Genomic DNA, 23238 nt, shown 5'->3' with positions numbered 1-23238 from the left:
TTGTCCAAAAGATGCCATTAACAACAAGTGGATGGCTGTGTGATCAGACAGCTGGTGATGTTCACATGTGGTAGCGGGCTTCAGAAGTACAGTTACAAAAAGAGTAATCATTTTCTGTGTCATGGGAACTATCTTGACCTCTACCTTAGAAGTCTCTATTTGTACATTTTATTGACTGACCGTTTTAATTTGTGGTGGTTGCTTTTGGTCAATGTTTGGCATGGAGGTCTTGTTCTTCCACTAATACCTGGTTGCTGAAGGATATAATATGACTTCTGAATGTTGCTTTAGAAGAGAATTGATGTTCAGAGATGAACTTATGTTGCTATTTTGCAGGATTCATGTGAATTAGAAACTCCAAATAGATGAGTTTTCTGAGTTTAATGAGGATTTGCCCCTTTAGTGCATCTACGACATGTACAAAAAAGCATATAGGAGGATGAGGCTATAGGCTTATAGTATATAAGGGATGCAGGTACCTGTAGCTGTGTTTGTCAGCGTTATAACTCTTATGATAAAACATTTCTTCATGTGTTGCCCTTCACCTGAGATGTGAGATTGACAATTTACCTGGTTGTTGGAAGTCCTTTGCATTTTAATAAAATTGTACTTTATTTTAAACATAAACTATGAGGGGATTTGAATAAATGTAATTATTTTCGTTACTAATCTCTCCCTTAGTTTTGACTGTATAGGTACTGTATAGTTGTGGTTTGCTTTCTCTCCTCCAAGTGCCTTTGAGATAGATAAGTTATCTTGCTCCTTGCCTGCCTCCCTCTCTGCCTCCCTCTTTTGTGTTTGCCTCTCACTACACACCTGTTCCTGCTGCACATATGGTCTTCCTCCTGTTCCCTCCCTGCTGCTCAAGCCTGCTGCCTTCCTTCCTCTCCTCCCTTCCTTCTTGCTGCCTCCCTCTGCTTTTGCCAGTTACTCCATCTAGGTCCCTGCCTCAGCCTCTGCCTGTCTCTTATCTCTGCGCCTTCCTTCCACTCCCTCCCTTTGTTTCATTTGCCATCCCTTTGGTACCCAGTCCTGCCCCTCCATTTTCCTTCTCCCTGCCTCTGTTCTGCTCCCTTCCTGGCTCCCCTTTCTCTCCCTGTCCTCTCCCTCTTCCTTCAGCATGTATTCATACATGTTCATACAGGTTGAGGAAGTCCACATGGGATTTCTTCTTTCAGTTCCTCAGGTGTTTGGAGGTATGTTGAAATGAAAAGTGTAGTAATAACACCAAGGCTTATAGGGGTGGTAGTAATATAGTCAAACACTTATCTATCTTCAGTATTAACATATAATCATTATAAGTTTATGAAGGATGTGTAATTTTATAAGTAAATTTTATATTCATATATGATTTAGAAAGGCCTTATCTGATTGGGCTATAGATCTTCTAATTACTTGGGCAAACGTAAATGTAGTTTTAAGTGTTAGGAACATTTCAATTTGTAAGATTTTCACTTGTTCATTAATTTTAGATTTATGCCTGATAGATTTAAAGTTAAAGATAATACATAATTCTGCTGGTATTTTTTTCCAAAATAAAAAACACTTTTTCATTCTTCTGTTTACTTCTTGTCAATAAAATATTTCTTGCCGAGTTGAGGAAGCAAGTGGTTTCAAACGTATTATAATTCTGTCATCAGATTTTATCACCTGCATAGAGCAAATCTTTCAAACATTAAGTATAGTTCTAGTATGAGGGCTTAATGACACGAATTAATTGTGCAATGGCTTGAAAACAGAATTGTTCATATTTTAAATCCTGTAATTCTGTTTTGGAGCTTTTTTTTCCCTTCTTTTTTTCTTTTCTCTCTCTTTTTTTTTTTCTCTTCAGTTCTTAATACTTTGCAGAAAATAAACCTTTCCAACAGTCTTGAAGGCGGTGTATTTATATGTACATGCACCCAAACTGCAAACACTTCTGTTGCTTTCTTTTTCGTTTCTACCATTTCACCCACAGAACAAACTATCCCTTTTTTTACAGAGGCCAGGCTGGTGCCTTGTTTGGAATCTGACTACTTTGCTTATTACTGTATGAAACTGAGTATTCTTTATCTTGGAGCTCAACATCTGCTATCAGCAGCACCTGGGCTGCCCTTCTCTTTTCCAAAATAATGTATTTCTTACGTGCTGTCAGAATGTCCTGCTTCTGGGCTGGTCACCAGTCTGCCTTCTAATATACCATTTAAAGATAAAAATAATATAACGATACTTTGTACTTGCACCTTGAGTTGAAATCCTGATAAAAAAGTGCTTTAAACTCATTAGAGTGGAATTACATTTCCTGCAACTCTTACCTTTTGGAAACTTCAGTTTACCAAAAAAAAAAAAGTTGATGTAAGGTTTAATATGAAATAACTAACATCTAAATAAAATTGGAATTTGTAACGTGAAAATCTCTAGTATCTTGTTGAATGTGCTCAATTGGTGTCTGAAGTCATGTCTTCAGGTAGTTCACAACATGATGATAGGTATTTAGAAGCCATTTTACGATAATTAATTTTAACTATAACTCCTTCAAAGATAATATTCCTTGTGAGCATGTATAATTGACTGCATAGTTATGTATTTTGCATGTGCCGACAGAAAGTATTTTTTATAGAATATTTAAACTTACTTGGATTATTAAGGTGGTAGTGGTGATGGTCCCAGATTGTAATAACCTTCCATTGTATTCTGTGGTATTCAAATGAAATGCATGCTCCATAGGATCCATACTGCGTTACAAGAGAAATTGCTCCTGGCATGAGTATAGAGCTTCTGGCATGAAGATAAACCACCTTACATAGTAGTTTCCTATTAGCATAAGTATAGGTGCCCAGAATCTCCCTTGAGTTGTATGAAGAATGAGGGCAATCGTACAGAATTGTCAAATCCTGGAATGGCTTGGGTTGGAAGGGACCTCAAAGATGATATGTTTCTAACCCCTTGCCACAAACAGGATTGGCGCTACTAGATCAGGTTGCCCAGGGCTTCATCCAACCTGGCTTTGGACAACTCCAGGGGTGGAGAACCTGTTCAAGCTCCTCATCACCTTCTCAGAGAAAATTTTTCCCCTATCTAATCTGAATTCCCTTCTTTTCCTTTAAAACCGTTCTCTCTTGCCAGTTACTCCATCTAGGTCCCTGCCTCAGCCTCTGCCTGTCTCTATCAGACCATGTGAACAGTTGATTTCCCTCCAGCTCCCTGTAAGTATTGGAAGGCTGCAGGGAGGTGTTCCTGGAACCTTGTCTTCTCCACACTGAAAATCCCAGCTCCTTCAGCCTTTCTTCATAGGAGAGGTGCTTCAACCCTTCTTGTGGCCCTCCTCAGGACCTGATCCAAAAGTTCCACATTTTTCTTGTGCTTGGTGTCCCAGACCTGGATGCAGTACTTTTGATGGGGCATCATGAGGGCAGAGGAAAATGGAACAGTATCTCACTTACCCTGCTGACCATGTCTCTTTTGATGCAGCTGAGGATACAAGTGCACACTACTGGCTCATGTTTGTTTAATCTAGCAGGACTGCAAGTCCTTCTCAGGCTACTTTCAAGGAGTTCTTCTCCCAGTCTATTTATATTTCTGGGTTTGCCCCAACCCAAGTGCAGCAGCTTGCTCTTGGCTTTGTTGAACCTCATTAGGGTCACACATTTCAACCTCTTCAAGGCCTTCCTTTAGCTAAATCTACTCCACTGCTCAGATTGGTATTACCTGCAAGCTTGCAGTGGGTGCACTCAATATCATCAAGTGTGTCTTTATTAAAGGTATTAAATATTACCACCCCCAGTTTCCCTGGGGGAAACTGTCTCCTACTGGTCTCCACTTGGCCACAGAGCCATTGACCACAGTGCTCTGGCTGTGGCCTTCCATCCAATTATTTATCTACCAAATGGACTGCCTTCAAATTCATATCTCTCATCTAAGGATGTGATGTGGATCTGTGTCAAAGGCCTTGCACAAGTCTAGGCAGATGACATCAGTTATTCTTCTTTTGCCTTCTGATGCTGTCACTCCATTGTAGAAGGCCACTAGGTTAGTCAGGCATAAACTGTACTTGGTGAAACTGTGCTGACTGTCTCAAATCCCCTCCTTGTCTTTCACATGCCTTAACATAGTTTCCAGAAGGATCAGTTCTAAGATCTTCCCAGGCACAGAGTGAGGCACACTGGTCTGTTTTTTTCTGAGGTCTTCCTTTCGCTCTCTTCAAGATGGGGGTGATTGTTCCCTTTTTCCAGTCACTGTGGACTTCATCTGACAGCCACGACTTTTCAGATATAATGGAGAGTGCCTTGGAAACAATATCAGCCAGCTTCTTCAAGTCCTGGGATGTGTGTAATCAAGCCCAGTAGACTTCTACTTCAGTCTTGTTAGTTTGTTTCCAAATTGCTTTTCTCTTATAGAGGGAGGAAGTTTACTTCCTCAGCCCTAATCTAGAGATTCAGGGATGTGAGAGGCATGAGGGGGGAAACTTGACTGCCAGTGAAAACTAAGGCAAAGAACTTGTTGAATACCTCAGACCTCCCCATGTTGGCTGAAGCGAGTTCTCTCTTCTCATTTATCAGATGAGCTACACTCTCCTTGACCTTTTTCATCTGACCAGTGTACCTGTAGAATCTATCCTGATCATGCAGACAGCATTCCTGCATCATTCCTAGGCTGCATACTCCCTGCTTCCTCTGCCTGTACATTTCTTTGCTTTGCTTCCTTCAGTTTGCCCAGCAGATACTTGTTCAGCTATGACAGTTTCTTGCCTTTGCATGTTTTCTTATACTTAAGGATGGAGTGCCCTTATCCTCTCTGACAGGTATCTTTAAAGAACTCTCTTCTATTTCACTAAGGACAATTTCTCAACAATTCCTTAAACAGCCAGAATTTCACGCTTCAGAAGTTCAGGGTCCTGACTTTAGTTTTTTTGTCAGGTCCATCTTCCTGAAGATCACAAACTTTACCAAGGTGTGGTCACTACAGTCCAGACTACCTCCAGTCTTGACCTCTTAGATGAACTCCACTGTGCTAGTGAGCAGTAGGTTCAATAACACTTCTCCTCCGGTTGGTATGTTTAACATCTGGACCAGAACATTATCCTCAAAGCACTCCAGGAGTCCCCAGGATTGATTGTAGTCTGCCGCATTGTCTTCCCAGCAGACATTTGAGTGATTGAAATTCGCCATCAAGATGGGAGCCTGCAAGCAAGATGCTTCTGACAGTTGAAGCAAGAAGGCCTTGTCAACAGTCACCCCTCTTGATCAAGTGGCCTGTAGTAGACTTCAACCACCAGATATCCTTTACTGATCCTTGGAAGCTTCCCTTTGGGAATGGCTGATTCTGGTAATATTCTTACTGAATGAAGGAGATTTCCAGGAAGCAAGTTTTCAGAATTTGGAAGTCTGCATTTATTACTATTTATATCACTATGTTTGTTGTTAAAGCATAACATTAACATTTGTTGGCCGTATGCAACTTAAAACGTAAATAGGTGAGGCGTCTTCAAAGTAGTAATGATGCTGAAAATCTGGCTTTTATTATTTGATTTTCACACCACTTCTCCTTTTGCTGATTATCTGTGTTCCCAGTTTCCTCCTTTCTCCACAGCATTTCTTTTTGCAGTCTTTCACTCCCAGTCCTCAGTGTGCATTTAATCCCACTCTCCCTTCAGGTTTTCCTTTCTTTATCATTAGCCTATTTCCCTCACTTTCTCATCAAATTTTCATTTTTTTATTTCTCACCTTGCCTTTCTTCATTCTAAGAAATGAGTATGAAGAATCCTTGTTGTAGTAGGTGATAATGATTGCACCCTGTTAAATCTTTGGCAGTTAGTGAGAGCAAATATTGAAGTCAGTATCTGTAATCACTAGATAATTAAATACTGAAAGCTGCCTCTTTATGCCTGTGAAACTTTTGCCTAGCCTTTTTTGTAAACATTAGTTTTATGAAATCTTTTTTAGTCAAGATCTGCTGCTGATTATTTTCAATTCCAAAGTTAGTATAAAATCATTTAACCTTTCAGTAACCTTTCTTAATGGAGAAATTTCTTTGTTGACCCTTTGAAGCAGTTATGCCTTTGTCCACTTCGAATTTTTCATACGTTCATATCTATGGCATCTGTACTGATATGTAAGAAAGTTCACTCAGTAGATGTGGTGTGGTCAGTATGTGTCCAAAGTTAGCTCTGTGAATGAAAGCAGACTCTAAATGTTGGAACTACAAAAATGAAACAGCATGCAGTAACAGAAAATAACAAATATAGTTACCGCAGCACTTTCTTTGTTAGTCAGTTTTTCTCATAAATTTGTGTAATTATCTATGCACACACAGATAATTCTTCAGAAGAGGAGTGATTTTATAAGATAACCACTGTGTAGCTGGGATATCACTACATTGGTTGATATTATATATTGTTGTAACACAGATAAGCCGATTAGGAAACACAGCTGTTAAACTGCAGATGATCATGTGGGTTGCAAAAAGAATTCATGAAGTGAATGCTATCAGACATTTGGAATTATCTGGGGCCTTACTTTTTTGTGTGTGCTTGTTTTAATTTAAAAAACTAGCAAGTACTAAGCATGTGAGCCTATGCAATAGGATTTAATAAAGCAATAGATTTTATGACACAAATATCTTAGTTACAGGAACAGAATCAAAACTTTTTATATTAATTACACTTAAACAACAACAACAAAAAATCTTCAAGGGCTGAATATTTGCTTAGTCTTTTTCAATTACCTGCTTGTTATTTCATCTTTATAGAACATCTCTGTACACATTTGTTATTCTTACTGATAGCTTAAAGAACAAAATTTTTATGAAACAATGCTCTATATTGGCATTTTGTATTGGAATTAAGGGAGACTTTTCTGCCCAGGTACTGCATTTCCTGGGCCTTGTAGTTAAAGACCTGGAAAAGGAAGGGTTATCTACAACTTGAGTGAGTTTATTATGGCTTAGTGATTTGCTGATTGATTTCATTTGCTGTCAGTTAAGACTCTCTTAATGTCAGTTTTCTTTGCATAATGCCTTGAAATAAAGACTGATGAAGTTTTTTGGATTGATGCCGCTTACATAAACTGACCCTGATTTGCCCTTCTGCATGACAATATAAGTGACAGCAGTTAGAGGAAAATATAGCAATGAATATGCAACTTAAAGATTAAGTAAAACACAGTAAACCTTTCAGAATATAAACCAGGCATTAAAAAATGGCTGTTCTGATAGTTTCACAGTTGTCCATTATTTAAGAAATAGGTTAGGGTAACATCCCAAGTGGTATACCACTGAAGTGAAACTCAGAGGATGAATTTTGAAAAGATTAGAAATTAAATTTTTCCCTCAACTGTGACCAATTTGCCACAGATTTGTTGCCTACATGTAAAGAACCTGTGTATGTCCACACAAATGTGTGTATTGGTAAGTTGTAACTTATAAATTCACATACCTTTTTTGTTAAGAGTTTTCTCTTTTACACAGTTATCTTTCAGAAGTTACAATGAAGTGTTCAGAAACTATTATCTTGATTTTTCAGTTACTGAATTCTTTGATGGTCTAATGGTAAATTCTGTTAGAATCCTAAGGTCACGAGTTCTAACACTTCTATTACATTGTGAAAAAAAAAATTTAGTACTGATCATTTCTATTTCTCTGTGTATTCCAGGATAAACATGCTTGAAAAAGACTTGCTGAACGCAGTATCCAATTCTATTGTTATCTTCTTTAACTTTTCCTTTGTTATGGTTTCTTCCTGTTAAACGCAAAACAGTGTTAGGGTAGAAAGTGCTAAATTAATGGAAAGAGGAGTGTGGAACTGTTTTGCAGATCTGAATCATAAGGATACGCAGTCTGCATGCTGGCGTGCTTACCTGCAAAAGATTGAATATCTCCTGTCTTCTGAAAAAAATAATGTAATTGGAAAGACCATTGTTAATTTATTATCCTGGATAGAACTCATATTCAGATTCCTTTGAATAGATTCCACATCATAATCTAATTTGTCAAAATTACAGTTTCCATCTGTAAAGCCAATTCTCAATGCCCGCTTAATGCTTGAAGATTATAATTTAGTTCTGACTTCTTTCTGTTCAGAGGCAGATTGTGTGATCTGCTCCAGGCACCTATTTGTACATTCCCCCTTCTTGATCATAACGCAGTTGACAAATACTAAAGGGAGGGATAAGAGGGCAAGACATCATGCCCTCTTTACTTCCTGCAGTGCCAGAGTTCCTCCATCTAGCTTCCCATCCTGAATGGAATCCCTTTTAAAAATGAATTTAATGTTGAGAAAGATTACAAGTTGAAGCTTACGTTCTGAAATTTTTACAACTGCTTGCAGTGACTACAAGACTGGATTTTGAGCAGTGAGTCTCCTACATGTCAAAATGTGATGTTTGTCTGTACCTTGGCAAAGGTCACTACTCTAGATGCTTGATTTGTTCTGCATTTATTCCGTGTGAGACTTGCTGCAGATTTTACTCCTTTGGGAAATAGACTGTGGGACTGAGTAAACATTTAACGCCTGGAGGGCACATAGACTGACAGTAAATTTGGTTGTCCCAGCTTATAAACAGGTTAAAGAGGGGGAAGTTAACAAAGGAAAGAGTACAGGGACTAAAATGTCTACGAAATCTCTCCTACTCTCCAACATCTTAGTTCAAGTACAAAGGTCATACTTTTCTATTCAGTGGCCTTCAATGTTTCTTTCTTCTATTTATTGTTTCATTGCCTTTTGAATCCATGTGAAGTTAACTATTCACATTACTTGTAGAAAGAACAAAGCTTAACTACATACTTTCTGAAAAATTATTTTCAGTGTTTGTTTTGAAAATTGTTTCTGTTATTTCATTTGATGTTCTCTCATTTTTGTATTAAAAGAAAGTGCATAATTATTCCTCATTCACCTCCTTTATGCCACCTGTGCTTCAGTGTCATCTGTCATATCTCCCACTACACTTCCTGACATTTCTTTTCAGGTTAGTTTCACAATTCTCAGATTACAAGAAGAACATGAGAAGTCGTCTATAGTTTCTAGATTTAGTAAACGGTGGAAGGGATTTTTTCTATGCTACCATTATCAATAGGAATAGTCACTCATAAATGATCTGTAGTGGTCCAGCTCTGAAAAATGAACAGATAAGTGGTCTGCTTCTTGAAATAGTTGATGTCAGAGATAGTTCAGAAAATGCTTTCCTCTAGGGTGTTTACAAGTTAGTATAACCTGAAATACATGGATTACAAATAGTCCCTCTGGTTTGTCTTCATTCAAGGTTGCTGCAAAAACACATGATGTTGAGGTTCTGCAGCCATTAGCAAATCTGGTGAAAAAAAAAAAAACAGACTAAAAAGGATTTTCTCCCATCTACTTATCATGCTTTGCTCCAGGATATTTTACTTTGAATCCTATTGCTAAATAATACTTCATGTTCTCTTGGCCAGTTTGTCTCAGAAGTACCTATCTGGCATAGTTTTGTCCTTTCAGTGTTTCTACAAATATCCAATAATTCAAATAGTCACTAAGTCTTCTTTTCTTAGGCTTCTAAGGAATTGGATCCAGTTGTTGCCTGTTGACCAGATAGGGGAATGGACCTTAATTACCTGACTCAGTCTAATTATTTAAATTATTGTCTTCAATCTGATGATATTTTTCCATTTAATACAAAAGCACTTAGTGAATTTAATGAAGATAGTAAAAGATCAATGTCTTCCAAAAGATTATCTAAAAAAACAAGATATTCAGATTATTAAGTCTTTGAGTTGTTGACCTGAATGTTCTGCCGATGAAAGAGTTATTCTCTGCTCTTTGTCTTTCAAGCTGTTCCAAGCAAGCAACTTTCTCACTTAGCTTGTTGACTTTTTGCACACAAGTGGCTTTAAACCCAGACTCTGATGTAGTGCTGTCTTATTCATCCACTAGCTTTCAGCATATGTTGACAGGAATTTACACTTCTGAGCTTAAGTAATCCATCTTCTATATGACTAATACCAACAAATTAGACAAACTGTCTCCCATTTAGTTGTTCAAAGGCTTGTTTTTGCTCAGGGCCCATTGGAAATTGTTCTTCTGAGTCATTTGATAGTGAGGGCTTACAATCAGGCTTTAATTTGGTATATGTATTCTCCAAAAATCCACAACAAGCTTATGTTTCCTTTTTGTAATTAATGGAGACATAGCTCTTATTTTGTTGATCACATTCATTAGAAACTGAGAATATCAATCTAGCATTTTATTCCTAAAAACTAGATCTCCTGTGCAGGTCCCTTGATCTCACTTTGTTTGAAGGCAGTCCAACTTTCAGAAGGATTTGGACTGTTTTTCTTCCCTTTCTCAAGAGAAAGTGTTGCTCCACATAATTATATCATCAGTGTACTGCAGGTATTCAGGAACTTCCCCTTCTTCCAATGCAGTCTGGATCATCCCATGGTAAATGGTAGGTCTGTGTTTCTGCTCTTGGAGCAGTCAATTCCAAATGGTGTGTCTTAATTTAGACTACAGTAATCCACTGCTAGCCTCTACTTTCCATTGGACTTTCACACTGGTCATATGGGACTATTAAAGGGTGAATAGGTTTTTCTGATTATTCCTTAGCTCTTCAGTTGATGAATAAGTTTATGAATTGGGATCAAGGAATCTCTGTTGGTGCATTATTGCCACTGGTGCACCATTGTGATAGCAGTCAATACCTGCTGTTTTGTAACCCTGAGCAAATTCACAACAGGAGGGTTCTCCAGGAGTTCTCATATCTACTCAGTCTACCAGAAGGGAACCTTGTTACTCCTCACAACTGCTAACTACAACATGGATTATCTTTTTGCATTAAAAATACAAGGTGGACATGTTTTTATGTAAGATACTTTATGCAATTCAATTTGAAAATGTTTTAATCTAAAATTAGGAATTGGACTTGGTGATCCTTACGACTCCCTTCCATTTCTGGATGTTCTGTGACTGACAAACTACTTCCTGTTTCCAGAAAGGAAGTTCTAGTCAAAATATTTAAGGAAATCTCTATATTTAACCTAGATTCTGTGAGATGATAATTTTCATCTGTTGGGGTCAGTGACAGATCTCTGCAGTGGTTAACACCAAATTGATGCTAAAACTGATTTTTTAATGAGTATTGTAAAAGATTTATAAAAAGTCTCAGTAGCATCTGTTTGCTTGTAGAGCATTTGCCTTCATGAAAGAGATAGAAATGTGTCTTCAAAAATAAATGGAGCACCCTTTAAAAACAATGAAAGAACTGTATTTTAATTTTCAGTAAATTAATTGTTACTGATATGTTCCCAAATAGTCTTAGCGTTAGTTAATTTGTTTAGATAGTTTGTGCACAGCATTTCAGAAATTTCCAGATCTAGCATTTACCTTCCATCTGAAGTTCTTTTTTGTTTCAGATTTTCAAATTTAATAACTTCATAGATTAATGTGTGCTTCTCTCCACCCATTAACTTATTATTTAATTCTTATATGCAAACAAATACAACTAATCCATTAGATTTCAGTTTTGGTTACAGAAACGACTTTCTGTTTTGGTTATATTTTTTTATAAAAATGTCACTGTTTTGCTTATATAGGATATCCTATCTATAGAGAGTAGTGTCGTAAGTATGAGAAAGGTTTATCTTTACTGCTTCTGTTTCTATAGTCTTGATTGTAAAACCAGAATTTTTTACTCCAACTTTTTTACATTTTTTCAACAACATGATCCAGTTACAACTTCTACTTCCACTTGACATTTCACATGGATTTTGATGAAGTTTTAATCTCATGTCACCTCAAGACTGAATGCTTGATGGGACACTGCAGGTTTTTGAATAAAACTGCATCCTGACATTTCTATTACAACTACTGCTGGTTAGTTCCTCTTATTAGTGATTAGATTTTCATGCTTTCATATGAGGCACTTTTCACACGGAGGCTCATTTTCAGTGACTAACTGTCCCTCTTTCTTTTTTCCCTGCCTAGAGTATATACTGCAAGAGAAACTTGAAGGAAATGTACACTTCTTTCAGCTGCCATTTCTTTCTTGCCAAAACTGTTGTCTTGAAATTATCTTTCTCCTGCAGAGTAAAATATTCTTTTTGTGTTAGCACTGTGTAAGAAGACGAGAAGGAGTACACTGTATTGGTAGGATTTCCCTTAGCTCCAGCTTAAACTGTGTTTTCTCTGGGGCAGCAATAATTTTCTGTTATGCAAATACACTTGGCTTAGTGCTATAGATGGTGAGAACAATCTTTCACAGGTAAATATTACCAGCCTATACCTGCCTATCTTCCTGGATTTTGTGAAGTGATGATTTGCTTGCACTGCCTATTATTGAGTATTAAAGAGTACAGGAAGCTGCTTTGCTATAAAAATTTCAAGATCCTTTCTATGTGCTCATACCAACAGACTCATTGCCTAATGGTCTTAATCTATCACTTTCCAGATCAATGGTACTTTTGAAACTATTACACTTTGTAATAATTTCTTTTGCAATTGTTGTTATGCCCATCCACTGTGGTTTCCAGTAGAAGCACTTTCCCTTCAGTCTCCATTTCAAAGCTCCCTTTTCAATTTTCTTGTAGGAAGTCATGTCATTACCTCTTGCAGAGAATCTAGCCTTTTATTTAGAGCTTCATTCCCTTGGGCAACCCTCCTGAGACCTTTGGGGTAAAGTAATTGTTATTGAAGCGAAGGAGATAGAGTTAGGCCCTGTGTGTGGCACTGAGTCAGCTTTGGTTGGGGGAAAAAAATAGTTGTAACAGAACTGACCTGCTTTTTGGCACATTTAAATTATGCCTGCCACGCTTGAGTGGAACACAACAAAAAGTTTAGTGTTGAAATGAGATACAAGGAGAATGGATCATTAAAGAAGTGCCAAACAGCTGCAAAAGTTCAATTTTTGCCGAATGCTGTTTCCCTTAAGGCTTTTTTCTGATGCCTTAGAGGTTGCTGTATTTACATCCTCCACTGATGTTGCCACGAGACATTTTGGTCAGGGTAGCCAGGGCAGCCAGAATAGGATTTCAAATGCTAAAATGTGTGGTGGAAATAAGTTCTAATCCTTTCCTCTCTAGATACAGAACTCCTAACCCTAAAATAAATGACCTGAAATTTTGTCTCTGAAAACCAAAATTAATTGGAATATGTTATGTTTTGTGGACTTTTAAAACTTATCTTATTTATGCCAGTTTGAAGCAAGGCAGTAATGACAGGCATTCTGTAAGTGATCCATTAAACATGTAGATCTCTAATCTGTGGAGCTGTTTTCACACCAGTTGCCTTTGCCTGCACTGCACTTCAGCCAAATTCTGTACCATAAATGAAATTCCCAGTATTTTCAGATTCCCATCTAAGCACCTTGTTATACTAAAGTTAATCTTTCATTCTTCTGAAGTATATTCACCATTCCTTCTCTTGTTCTTTTTCATCTTTTTGTTTATGTTGCCCTCAGGTAAATTTACAACCTGCTAACATTCTTTTTAGTTCAAGAATTTCCTGAAGGGAGAACCTAACAGGCAAATGTTAATTTTAACTTCAATACTTTTTTTTTTTTTTTTAAAGTTGTGTGAAGTAGATGATTTTATTTTTCTGGCTGCTTATGTGCTGTTATAAATGCAGTACTTACATTGTCAGGCTATTAATCTGCTTGATACCTTTTTTTATCAGCGTTTCACACCAGGTCCCTTTTAGCTTTGTTCTTTCTGTCCAGGAGATGGAGTTCCAGAAAACCAGTCGGCCGATAAGATCACTAGATTCATATATTATGGATGTTACAATAAAGAAACTGGTTCTTAATCACTAGGTGTTTTATTTGTAACTTCAGAGTGGTCTAAAACTTTAACTGGATGCTTCAATTTGCAGTTACTTAGAATTCATAATCCAAATAAAAATGCTTTGTTTCAAACTGTGTTCATTCTCATTAGAAGAGTACTAAGGAAAAGGAAGGCAACATATACAGTGTTTTAATTTGGAATAACACTTCCATTTTTGTAATGTATATTAAGCATCAAAACTCTGATGAGAGGTCTGCTAATTTGCACATGCTGACCTGTATATTTCTTTTAGCATGTTTCTGTTGTAACTGGGTTCAGAACAACTGAAGTTTGAGTAACTGCTGAATTTCATAAATTAATTTTAAAAAATAAGGCTTGAATTTCTACTCATGTTTCATATTCCTTGAAAACTGCTGCTCAATTTAGTAAACTAGTAGTTAAACTACCTAGTACAAGGCCATTTTTCTCCTCAAGTACTCTAGAAGATTGGAGTCTTCCAGTCTGGTTAAGTTATACATGCAAAAGCTGTTCTAAAACACTGTAAAGTGCTGTGTACTTTGAAGTTACTAAAAGTGACGCATAGCACTTAGAAAATGATAACTTATTCAAATATTGGAAAAAAAAAATTATAGGTCCTTTGGAAGACAATCTCTAGCATTGTATTCTCAGTCCTTTTAAAGACTAATGTGGAGAAAGAAATCACAGCTTAAATTTTGCAGTTTCACTCTGTGATTCAGTGATCTGTGGTGTACCAACAGCATCAGTTTGTCAACATTTCAAGTTTGTCACCTCACCAAACTGAAACTTTAGGCAGAGTATCTTTGTACTAAAGACGAGACTTCTATGAACAGGGCCATAAGGACCTTCTTCCTTATGCCTGCATTGAAATAAACCTCATCTGCTAATTTCACTTAAAGTGTGTTAGATTTTTTGTTAAATTTCATGCATGTTCTCTTTTATCTATTTGCATTCTTTAGTGCCTATCTTCAGAGTATTTCAGCACCACCATCAGGTGGCATGTTGTTTTGCCCTGTCTTGTGGCCTTCTTTTGAGAAACTGGAGAGGCAAGCAAAAGGACCAGCTGTGAAATATTCAGAATCTTCAGGGTCCTACATCCTAACAAATTAGGATCTGAAATATAAAATAATTAGTTATTTTGTAACATGAATATCTTTAAAAAAATTAAATAAATTGAAATTTTCAGATTCATTCAAAAGAAAGCGAAATTGTTTATTGGGATTTCTAGACTAAGATGCTGTCTTCAACAAACAAAATCCTTAGATGTACTTAGGTTCAAAATAACTTGTCCAATAAAAACAAAATTTGAAAATGGGACTTTGATGCTCTTGCAAATTTTGTGCCCAGCCTGGCACTTTCTTCAAAAAAGCGTAATTTCTCTCACAAGTTGTAAGGAACCTTTGGAGACCATCTAGTCATACCCATCTGATCAGGCAGAGCCAGCTAGAGACAATTGTTCGAGACCCTATCCAGGGAGCTTTTGAACATCTCCAAGGAGGGAGATTCCATAAATTCTCTGTGCAGCCATTCTATTGCTCAGTCACCTGAATAATGAAGTGTTTCCTGTGTTCAGACTGAGCCTCTGCATTCCAGTCTGTGCCTATAGCTTCTTGTCCTGACACTGGGCGCCCTTGAAAAGAGTCTGGCTTCATATTCTTTGTACCTTCAATTCAGGTACTTATATATGTTGATGAGATCTTCCTGGAGCCTTCTATCCAGGAACAGTCCCATTTTTCATCCTTTCTTAATTATATAAGAGGTAATCCCGTACCTCAGTTAAACTTTGTGTCTGGACTCTCTCCAACATGTTCATGTTTCTTTTGTATTGTGAGTTGTATACTGCTCTAAGAGTGGCCTCACCTATGCTGACTACAGGGGAAGGATTGATTCCCTATGTTTCTTGGCAATTACTTTCCCTAACACAAGTCAGGACATCATTGCCTTCTTTGCCACGAGAACACACAAGAATGGTTAATTTGTCCACCAGAACCCCCATGCCATTTCTGCCACTTTTTAGCTGTGTGGCCCCCGGTATGTCTTTGTTCATGAGATTGTTCCTCTCCACATGCAGGACTTTGCACTTTTCCTTGTAATACTTCCTGAGGTTCCTGTCAGCACACTTCTCCCACCTGCCAAGATCCCTCTGTATGGTGACACAACGTTCTGGTATATCCACCATTGCTCCGAGCTTTGTGTCATAAGCAAACTTACTGAGCCCCCTTGTCCTCATTGCTAATGAAGATGTTAATGAGGATGGGGCCTAGTATTGACTCTTGGGGTACATCTCTCCACATTGACTTCCAACTAAACTTTGAGTCACTGATCACCACCCTTCTGGGCTTGGTCAGTCAGTCAGTTTTCAGCTTTAATGCTCTTGTCTGACCCATCAGGCTGGTCATTTCATTGTAGTAACTTTTAAATTAGTCAAGTGTGACTTCCCCTTTGTGAATTCATGCTGACTACTCCTGCTGATTTTCTACTTTTTTTTATGCCTGGAAATAGTTTCCAAGATTAGATAGTCCATTACTTTTCCAGGGACTGAAATGAGAATGACCATCCTGTAGTACGCTTGGTCCTCCTTCTTACCCTCCTTGAAGATAAGAATGATGTTTGATTTCCTTCTGGCTACAGATACTTTTCCCAATCACCGTGACTGATGAAGGATTATAGAGAGTGGCCTCACAGTGACATCTGTCAGTTCCTACAGCACCTGCAGGTGCTGTTTGCCTCTAGACTGGTGCTCCCTGTCAACATTATGAATATATTTTTATCCTGTAAATTGCAGCTAGTTGTTTGGGAAAGTCATGCTACTATGTTCATGAAGCTGCTCATCTCCTAACTTAGTGTTGGAGCACTGTCATGATTTTATGATTTTTGTTTTCTTTGTGACAAGCACTAAGGCACTTTAGACAGTGTAATTTATAATTATAATTCACTTGTACTATTTCAGTAATATATGATGTAGAACTTCAAAAATAATGAAATTGGTTATAAAATAGAACATTAGGTGGAGTTAAAGAAAAGGGAAAATGTCACTAAAAAAGAACAGTTCAGTGGACTACTTTTTCTTTGCAGAGTAATTCACTCCAATTGCTGTTGTTAAAAGAGACAAACCTTTGTAAATTTTAACTGTAGTTAACTTGCATTCCATGTTCCATCCTTCAAATGGCTTTGTAATCACAGAATGACAGAATGGTTGTAGTTGGAAGGCACGTCTGGAAGTTGCCCAGCCTAACCCTCCTGCTCAGTCAAGTCCTCCTAGAGTCAGTAATGTTTAAAATTCATATTCTTCAGACCCACAATTGTTATATCCTCCTTGTTTAAGACTTCCCACTACTCAACTGTCTGAAAATGTTTAAAGTGGTCTGAGTTGCATTAATATTGGTTATTGTAATGTTCAGGGATCACTACATTTGGCCTTTCTGAATAGAATTAATTTTCTGATGTATATTCAAAAACAGTTTTTATTTACAATAGAAGACAAATTTTTATTATTTCAGATGTTCTATTCCCAGTTTGCGTGTCACAACATTACCAATGCATTTAAAACAGGAAGTCCTTGCTTAAATGCAGATCCTGTAGATATATTTGAATGTCAAATTTTGCACTATAAAAATTAACCAGCAGAGCTGTGGAAGTATCTTACAGCTTACTGCTCTGTATACTTAAGAATAAGCGAAAACACTCCTTAGCAGGAGACCAACAGAATTCTGCAGAGCAAGACGTCCCTTCTCTGAAATTCTATTAACAGACATTCTTGATTGTTGAACAGTTTTCAGAGCTGCAGATATGTTTGTATCTGTGAGCCAGAAATAGAAATCTAAATTAAACTGCTGGACTCCAGCAGAGATGTGTTTAATCGCTATTTGATAGATCTTATAACATGCAGGACATGCAGGTGATTGGGCTCTCACCCCATTCCATGTGTATCAAGCTTTCTAACCAGTTAAACATGTACTGTGGAAAACAGATTTGTGACTCAGAATGTGACTGACATGAGTTACAGAAAATCATATGTAAATGAATGCCTTCCAATGGCACGTCTAAAAACCCAATGTATTTGCCTTTCTCCCAGTGGCATTTAAAATAAGTGTTCTGCACACTCATTATCAAGGATTCCGTGCCACCCATTGGAAGACCCAAAAACATTGTTTTCCCTAACCTGACCCTGAGTGAGAGAAATCCAAGCTGACCCTGACTCTTTGCTAGGGAGCTGCAGTATACTGTAAAGAATGCATACCCAGGGTGCATAAAAGCTGCCTTCCACATTGTTAAAGAATTGTAAATAACTGAGAAATTGCTTCCTTCTGGACTAAAAAAATCTGCATGTCGTAGAAAAAAGTTTGCCATACATGAAAATAAAAGCTGGAGAATGAATACGTTTTCCCTAGATTGAAAATTTTTGGACTTGTTAAAGAAGAGAGCAAATGAAATATCTGAGTTGAGCAGCAAGGAATTTATACTGCTGTTTCAGTTAACTGCATGGGCTTATAGTGCCTTTATAAATGTGGAATGAATCTGTGTGGATTAGTGGCTTCACCAGCTTTGTGGTAGTGGAGGTGAAAGGAAGAAGGCAAGGAACCTTCTCAGTGTATTCTAATTTAGTGGTACTTTTAAATATCACAAGGGAAATAATCAAAGGAACACATAAGGTTTTTTTTTTTTCTTTTTTTTCTGTAAGACACAGCTTGTTGTGACACATTGGTATAATCCTTGCTTATGAGTCACAGGCCCACTCCACAGAGATATTTAAACATGTGTCTGATATTTAACATATGGGCAGTTGCTATAGGAAGACTCTCGTGCAATTTTATATGGGGTGTGAGTTGTATCCACATTCTTGCTTGGTATTGTTTGTGAAGAGCTGCAGCATTTTAGTGAAGTTGATTGTAAATGAAACAGTTTTAAAATCAGGATCTGAGCTCACAGAAGCAGATCTATAGAACTGTGTGTACCTTCTTCCAGGACTAGCACTACAGTGTGTAAAATATTTTGGATATTCTTTCCAATGAGAAAATATATGATGGTATTAATTTACCACTGCTGTTTTCTACATTTGACAACAAAGTGATTTGACTGACTTCAGCTATGCTTTTATTCTCAAAAGCAGTAGTGTGTTTGGAAATAAAGAAAGGAAAACAGTAAAATTCTTAGTGAATACGTGCTTGCGGTACTAAGTTTATTTTTGCCTATACCACAGAATTACATTCAAAAGACCAATTTCATATCATCTGAGATATGTTCACACAGTAGAAACTCACTACAAGTCATTTCAGAAGGGAAAACTGTAACCTGTAAAATGTGATTAACCAGTTGTAAAGAAGTCCAATAATCTCAACAGTGTTATACTATTTAGGACAGATATGAGTTTACCAGTACTGCCAAATCATTTGTACTCTCTTGTGCTGCTAACTTAATTATCAGTCTGATCAATATTACACGGCTGGGACATTCTTCCACTATATACATGAAAACAATTGTATTTTCCCAGCTATATTGTAATCAGATTATTTACTTTCAGAGGTCTGTATGTTTACTCCATTTCTTTTGTTTCCACCAAATTAATTTGCTTTTTTAACATGGACAGGGAGGATTAATAACTCATTTTGCTAGTAGGAAAATTAACCTGAAACTGTAGTGATTCTTTGTGGAAATAAATTGATCTAGCACTTTCATATGTTTAAATACACAGTGAAAAGTAGTGTCCGCTGCTCAGTACTGCACTGTGTGTTTGAAAACAGTTCATCCACACCTCCTAATTGCACCACCATTTGCTTTACTGTAATGCTGTTAATGTGTAAGATGATAGAAGGAAGACAAAGACCCATGTAAGATGTTCAGGTTCTGAGACTGAAGTTCAGCCTGCCTTCCAGCTTTTGTTTGGTTTCTTTGATTAATAAAGTTTAGCTCTTATGTAATAGATTTGGGTGTATGCTGTTTGGCATTTAAGTATAACCTGCCTGTTGATAATTATTTATTTTACTTTTTAAAGGCCATGATTAAAAGTTTTATGGATGTCTACCAACTTGCAAGTTCCAGAATTGACATATTAGTGAAAGAAACAGCACCTCATCAGCTTCACACTGCAGCCCCAATGTCCAAGCACCAAACAGCTTGCCTTCGTGAAAGTGAGATCTTACAATTGGTAAGTTTGCATTTTAACTACATTTTTGTCATTTGGATTTTCGGACCATTCATATTGCATTGTTTCTACAGGGCACAGTAGTTTTTCATTATAAATATACTAGATCAATAAAAACAGTCACAACAGAAACTTTCTGAGACTTTTTCAGAAGAGAATATGGGAATGTAAGTTATCGCAGGAATCAGTTTTACTACCGTATCTTCTTCAAGGACCTGTTCTTTGCTGCTGTCACTGGAAAAGTACACAGTTGAATTTTGGATCTGAAGAATTTAACTGTCGAAAGATATAGCCAGTGAAAACATAAAGTTGTTGATGGTGCATATAAGCACAATATTAATTGGGATACAAGATTTTTTTGTGGACAATTGTGATAAATTATGCATCTCAGTAAATACTGTGATCTGGTTATAAGGCTAAATAAATCATGATTTTCTAAACAGTTGTCCGCAAGGATACTTGAATTTGTTTAAAGCTATAAGGGTGCTTCTTCATAACTGAGAACTGTTTCTAACATTTTTATTGAATGCAGGTATATTTGTGCCACGCATGCAGGAAGCTAGACATGTAAATAAATAAAAGGCCAAATATGTCTAGAATGAGACTGTGTAAGTTGTGCCACTTGCATATACTTGATGTATTTCTTTGTCTTTCTTTACTTTTCAATACAAGATTAAGAGGAAATCTTAAATCTTTAAAGGCGTTATTGTTTCATTTTGATTCCCTTCTTCTTCCTCCTTTCTTTCACTCTTCTGAAGCAAAGAACCATAAAGAAAATGAGGACTGTTTGGTTTCCTTTTTGAAGAAGAGGTATATAAGGGTAGATAACAGCAGGACAAGGGGAAATGGTTTTAAGTTGAGGGAGGGAAGATTTAGGTTGGATGTCAGGGGGAAGTTCTTTACTATGAGAGTGGTGAGGTGCTGGAACAGGCTGCCCAGAGAGGTTGTGGATGCCCCATCCCTGGAGGTGTTCACGGCCAGACTGGATGGGGCCCTGGGCAGCCTGGTCTAGTATTGGGTAAGTAATGGGGAGGTTGGTGGCCTTGCATATGGCAGGGGAGTTGGAGATTCATGATCCTTCAGGTCCCCTCCAACCCTGGCCATTCTGTGATGCTGTGAAGATCTTTAAGAGGAGAGCACTCAAAGGAAATGACAGAAACACATAAGCATATATATATCCGAAGGTTGTGGCTGTGACTTCCAAATTTTTACTGATTTCAAAACAATTCCATTTATTTATTAACATGCTTCAAAATGGATCAGCATGATGGAAAATTAGCACAAATAGAAAATATATTAGTCATTGTTGAACTTCACTTGATCTGGGGATGATCACAGTCGGATGAATGCATTGTCTTATCTGTGGATGTGCAAACTTTCTAAGACACTCAATGAAATTACTTCTTTTCTCCTCCAAGCAGCCTTTCTCTATTTATGCTAGGTTTACATGCATCCTGCTGAGCCTGTGCCCACTGTAATTGTGTTGCTGCTTTGCCTGTTATGATTGTTTTTGTTGTTTAGATCAAGATGACCACTTGTATACTAAGGATTCAGAAGCCTGCCAAACTTGCTGCAGTGAGGTTTGCTTTCATTCTGATTGAGAGAGCTTTTAGAGAAGATTACACTAGTCCTGTTTGTGAAGGGCTATGCAGTGGCTTGATTTGTTACGGTGAAAACAAACAAACTGCACCCCCAGCTCTCCAATGCCTGTGATTAAATGCTATCTTCTAGTAGGTAATTTGTGTCTGCATACAGTACAGATGTACAAATCATACTGTTTGCATTGAAGTACTGCCTGGCCTTTCTACACAACCCACTGAGGAGAAAAATAGTTCCTCCTTGAATAACAATTTAAATTGAAATTTAGCATAAGTAATAATTGAAAGTATTTTAAAATTTTAATGTAAAGTCGTCCCCTCCCCCCAAAATCCAAATAGCTATTTTTCCTACTTCATTGAAAAAAATGTGTTTATTGGATATTTTGTAATGTATGTACTTTCTGTGGAATTAGTCCATAATACATGCAGATGTTTCATCAAGCATGACTTTTAGTACCTTCAGGAGTCATGGGTTTCTGGCATGGCTTACATTTTAAAGGATCGGTTGACAGTGTCCTGTTCTGATTTTGATGAAATTTTGCACTAAATTTTCCTCTGTTCAAAAAGTAGGTTTTTTTTTTTTCCTTGATTATTAGTATCTTGTGATAGCCTTTCTTTGCAATCACAACAGTTTTGCTTCTAGGTATTTCCTTTTTTTTTTTTTCTTTTTTAATTTACCTTCTCTGAAATGCAACTGCCATAGTCACAGTTTTGTTCTCCAGTTTGCTGCATTTGGGTTATTTGCTGACTGAGGTTGTCAAATGAGGAACAGAGAAGCCATGAGTGAGCCTCTACTATGAAATAAGATGGAGAATTTCACTGAGCACTGAACTCCATACTGGACTGGCACTGCCATTTGGTCCGTGAAATTTCAGAAACACTATCACAGTTCAAAACTTCTCAGTGGTCTTCCCTTCATATGTTTCTGCCCTTAAGCCCTCTTATGACTTGCCTTAGGAAAGCCTGATGTGCTTACGAGGTGGTCTTTAGTGGAAGTATTTCAACAGTAGGAGATGTACCCAAAAGAAGAGAAAATACCAGCTGAAAGTGTTCCCATACTTCTTTTTTTACTGTTTGTTGTTGTTATTCAGCAACAGCTAGTAATGTAACCATCACAGATTGGACTGTGCTTCAAGGTTCCCTTTTAAATGAACACCCGCCAATATTTTAGCAGTACTGGACTCTACTACTTTGATCCATTTTATGTCTTCAAATATATTAACTTATTACTATGCTTGCACTTTCATTCAGAGTTGTAGGAGCAAGTAGGCTTTGAACTGAGAGCTTTTAAATGCTGTACTGTGAAATACTGCAGTCATAAGCAATTACTTTGTGGGTGCTGTGGGGTAAGATGTGGCATGAAGTTAGTCACACAGCAAGCATGTGAGTCCCTGCCTGAGGGAGTCTGTGGCCACAAGTACAGTATTGTGGGGAGTGGATGCAGTGATGCTGTGTTCTTCAGTGTGCTCTGCCGCATTTGAGTTACTAACTGAATTCAGTTCATTATGGTGGTGCCCTGGAAGGTGTTTTCATAGCTTTTAGACCTGAGATTTTGTGCCTGGTGTCAGTAGTACTGTCAGAATTTGAAGAACATCAAGTTTTTTGGTACAGTTTTGACAAACAAAAGAAACCCCTTCTGCCCCATTCTAAGTGGCCAGGTGTTTCTCTGACCCGGAGAGTACTGCATGTCTGTGGCCTTAAGCATGCATGCAGCTGATGTCATTATACTCCCTCTTTTTTTTTTTTTTTTTAATCTTT

At 37.4% G+C, this 23238-nt stretch overlaps 1 protein-coding gene across 10 annotated transcripts in view; it reads left to right on the top strand.

The window, feature by feature from the left end:
• Positions 1-23238, top strand: part of CCDC171 (coiled-coil domain containing 171) — a 178313-nt gene that overhangs the window by 125195 nt on the left and 29880 nt on the right. For all 10 annotated transcript variants that reach the window (XM_090132595.1, XM_090132594.1, XM_090132596.1 and 7 more), the window contains one exon: positions 19733-19885. In XM_090132595.1, coding sequence (XP_089988721.1) covers positions 19733-19885 — 153 coding nt within the window. The remainder of the gene's footprint in view (positions 1-19732; positions 19886-23238) is intronic.

This window comes from Phasianus colchicus, chromosome Z, assembly GCF_987193195.1.
Source record: "Phasianus colchicus chromosome Z, bPhaCol1.hap1.1, whole genome shotgun sequence".
NCBI classification, from domain to species: domain Eukaryota; kingdom Metazoa; phylum Chordata; class Aves; order Galliformes; family Phasianidae; genus Phasianus; species Phasianus colchicus.
This window is presented reverse-complemented; position numbering and strand designations above follow the sequence as displayed.